Source organism: Triticum aestivum, chromosome 3A, assembly GCF_018294505.1.
Source record: "Triticum aestivum cultivar Chinese Spring chromosome 3A, IWGSC CS RefSeq v2.1, whole genome shotgun sequence".
Classification (NCBI taxonomy): Eukaryota; Viridiplantae; Streptophyta; class Magnoliopsida; order Poales; family Poaceae; genus Triticum; species Triticum aestivum.
In genome coordinates this window covers 646,051,248-646,054,064 of record NC_057800.1, presented here as the reverse complement: position 1 = coordinate 646,054,064, position 2,817 = coordinate 646,051,248, and the positions used below count along the sequence as shown (strand labels likewise).

Below are 2,817 nucleotides of genomic sequence, written 5' to 3'. Positions count from 1 at the left end.
AATTTATTTTCATAAAGTGTTTGCCAATGAACACACACGCTTTGAACATTGCAGCCGTGCGCGTTACGACTACACATCGCACACGTAATTTTTCGTCTAACTGTGTGCCCTCTATCACATATGGTCTGCATACCATCATCGTGCCCGATGGATGGACCGTCGCACACATTTCTTTTCTGGCACACGAGTATGTTTTGTCCGTTTGTGATTTATCCCCGCACGCCCAAGCCCTCAAACACACGGCAGGGGCAATAGCCTAGCCACCTTTGAGTCCGCATATATACATGAGACATTATAAATGGAAAGATCACTTGAATATTATTACTCCGCCATTCAAGAAACCAGTCGTGGAGCAAAGATACTAGGATTCGGTTGTGTCTACATCCGGCAAATTGCATGCTTCAAACGTAGCCCAGAGTAATCCAATCATGAAAGCCCAAAGCATGCACAAACCAAGTATTTTTGTTGCGAGTGGCCCTTCCCCCATGATGATAATAGTTGTAAATATAATCCCTGCAACGATCATGAAGCACTGCAAAGAACAAATGCATGGAGAAAGCTATCAGTTTGCAACTTTCTCGCTGATGTATATGATTCGGTCAGGTAAATTTTGACTTATGCAAGACCGCAAGAACATATAATTAAGGCACAAAATAGTTTGTCTCCAAAGAGTACATGTTAAAACATCTCTGATCGAATCCTTAGAGCATCTACAACCGGACCTCTTAAACTATCCCTCATACGCCCGCGAGCGTCCGATCAGTGTTCGGACAGGAGAGGGAAGGAAAAATGTAATCCAACCAGACACCTCATATCATCCCTATACGCCCGGGCTATTCGTGAACCCTCATATCCATCTCAAATATGGAAAGGATATGAGGGCTCGCGAACGCGCCCGGGCAGTCCACCACGTAAGACACGGCCCCATTACGGACCACCTTTTCTTTTTCTTTCTTTATTCTTTTATTTCTCTCTTTTTGTCTCCATCAATCATGTACAAGGGATCGAACATATGAGAAAAAAATTGAAAAATGTGACTGTGAGAACAAATAAATGAGGACTCAAAACGCACACACCTGGTCACTGACCGGGCGCGTCCACGAACGTTTAAGAGGTCATGTTTGCTATGTCCGGTTGTAAATGCCCTTAGTTCTCATGTTTTAGAACGCAAGTCTACGGTCTAAATAAAAGGCAGAGCATGCATCATCTTACCCTGATTAGAGGCAGCTCGTAAGGGCTAGGTTTGCGCCGGGGGCGAGGTTCGAGGAGCGGGACGCCGATCGCCACCCAGGCCTCGCCCTCTCCTCGCATCTGCAACGGCTCGGTGAGCGGGACGCCGACCGCCACGCTGGCTTCACGCGCTCGCCGCGCCGCGCACATGAGGGCGACGTTCATAGCTGAGCTTCTGGCCGGTGGACCGGCGGTATGCCTGGCCGACTTGGTCTGCCGGTTGCGATTCGCAGAGGTTGTTGCAAAAAATAAAAGTTTTATTTTCGAGAGATGAGATGAAACCGGGATAAGGGAAGTCGCAAGCTAGTAGTTTTATATAACGCGGTACGCAGTACGGGTCCGACTGGCCGGGGTGCTGTAAGACCGCATGCACACCATGGCAACATGACCTCATTGACCTGGACCCGATCGTCATCAATCAAGTTTAAAAATGTTAGGATCCTATATAAAAAAAGTTTAACACGTTACAAAGAGATGGAATCGGTAGCACGCAGATTACATAGTCCTACCTTTTTTGCGGGGCTTTGGGCATCTTCAAGGAAGACCCGTAAAGCTCCGGCATATGTCCAGCCACATACATTGTTAACTTTTGCAATCTATTGAAGACCCATACCGTGCGCGAATAGGTTCGTCCGTTTTCTGACAAATTAAAGACAAAAGTAAAAGAGATATACCGAAGTCCGGACATTCATTTAACCAACCAAAAGCCTTCATGTGATCCTCCTCTCTTCTCTCTCTTCGCACATGCATGCTCACCCTCTTCTCTCTCCTCCCAATTGGACAACACAATACAATATCTCATCACATGCATGGTCATCATCTTTTTTTTTTCTTCACCCAGCTGGATACTTTGTAATTAGCGTTGAATGGCTCACTCCTGTATCATGTCCGTGGACCACGTCCTGACACAAAAACAGACATATACTGAAGGAATTTGCGGGTTGGCGTTGGCGATGCAATTGCCGTTTATACATGTACTAGTTAACCGCTCGTGTGTTGCTACAGGAGAACAAGGAGATACATAGAGAAACTAATAATGTTATGCTACCCTCCGTCATGTCACCTCCCTCTTTCTCGTCCCCCACATGATATGGATTTACAGTTAAAATCCACTATATATCCCGTTGTGTTCGGTGTGCAACCAGCAACTTCTAAGTGTATCACAACAACATTGGTATCTTTTTCTAACACTCCCTTTGTCGTGGAATTGTTACGTCAGATGTCCTAGAGCAAGGACTTAGTCGCAGGGCCATCGCACTAGGAAGCTTAAAGGGTTAATCGGGACAAAGGACACGAGAAGGTTTTATACTAGTTCGGCCCCTTACGATGAAGGTAAAAGCCTACGTCTAGTTAGGATTGGTATTGCTGGGGTTTCGATCGCCAAGAGGCTCAACTCGCCGGCTTGGTTATCGACTTCTTCTTTCTTGCCCTAAGCCGCCACCGGGTCGTCCCCTTATATACATGGGTTGACGCCTGATGGCCTACAGAGTCCCGGCCGGCTCATAATCGTGCCTGGCTCGGTGACTTCCTTTACATGCCTTTTTTTACAAGTCTTTCCTTAAATATGGCGGTTCACAATATCAGGCC

General features: G+C 46.6%; 1 protein-coding gene across 1 annotated transcript; it reads right to left on the bottom strand.

The window, feature by feature from the left end:
- Positions 1-332: 332 nt before the first annotated feature.
- LOC123058906 (uncharacterized) lies at positions 333-1,499 on the bottom strand. The gene is made up of 2 exons (XM_044481575.1): positions 1,213-1,499; positions 333-532 (listed from the first exon to the last, which is right to left on the bottom strand). The coding sequence occupies exons 1-2, from the start codon at positions 1,393-1,395 to the stop codon at positions 362-364; spliced, it is 354 nt and encodes a 117-aa protein (XP_044337510.1). The 5' UTR covers positions 1,396-1,499; the 3' UTR covers positions 333-361.
- Between the last annotated feature and the right edge of the window lie 1,318 nt (positions 1,500-2,817).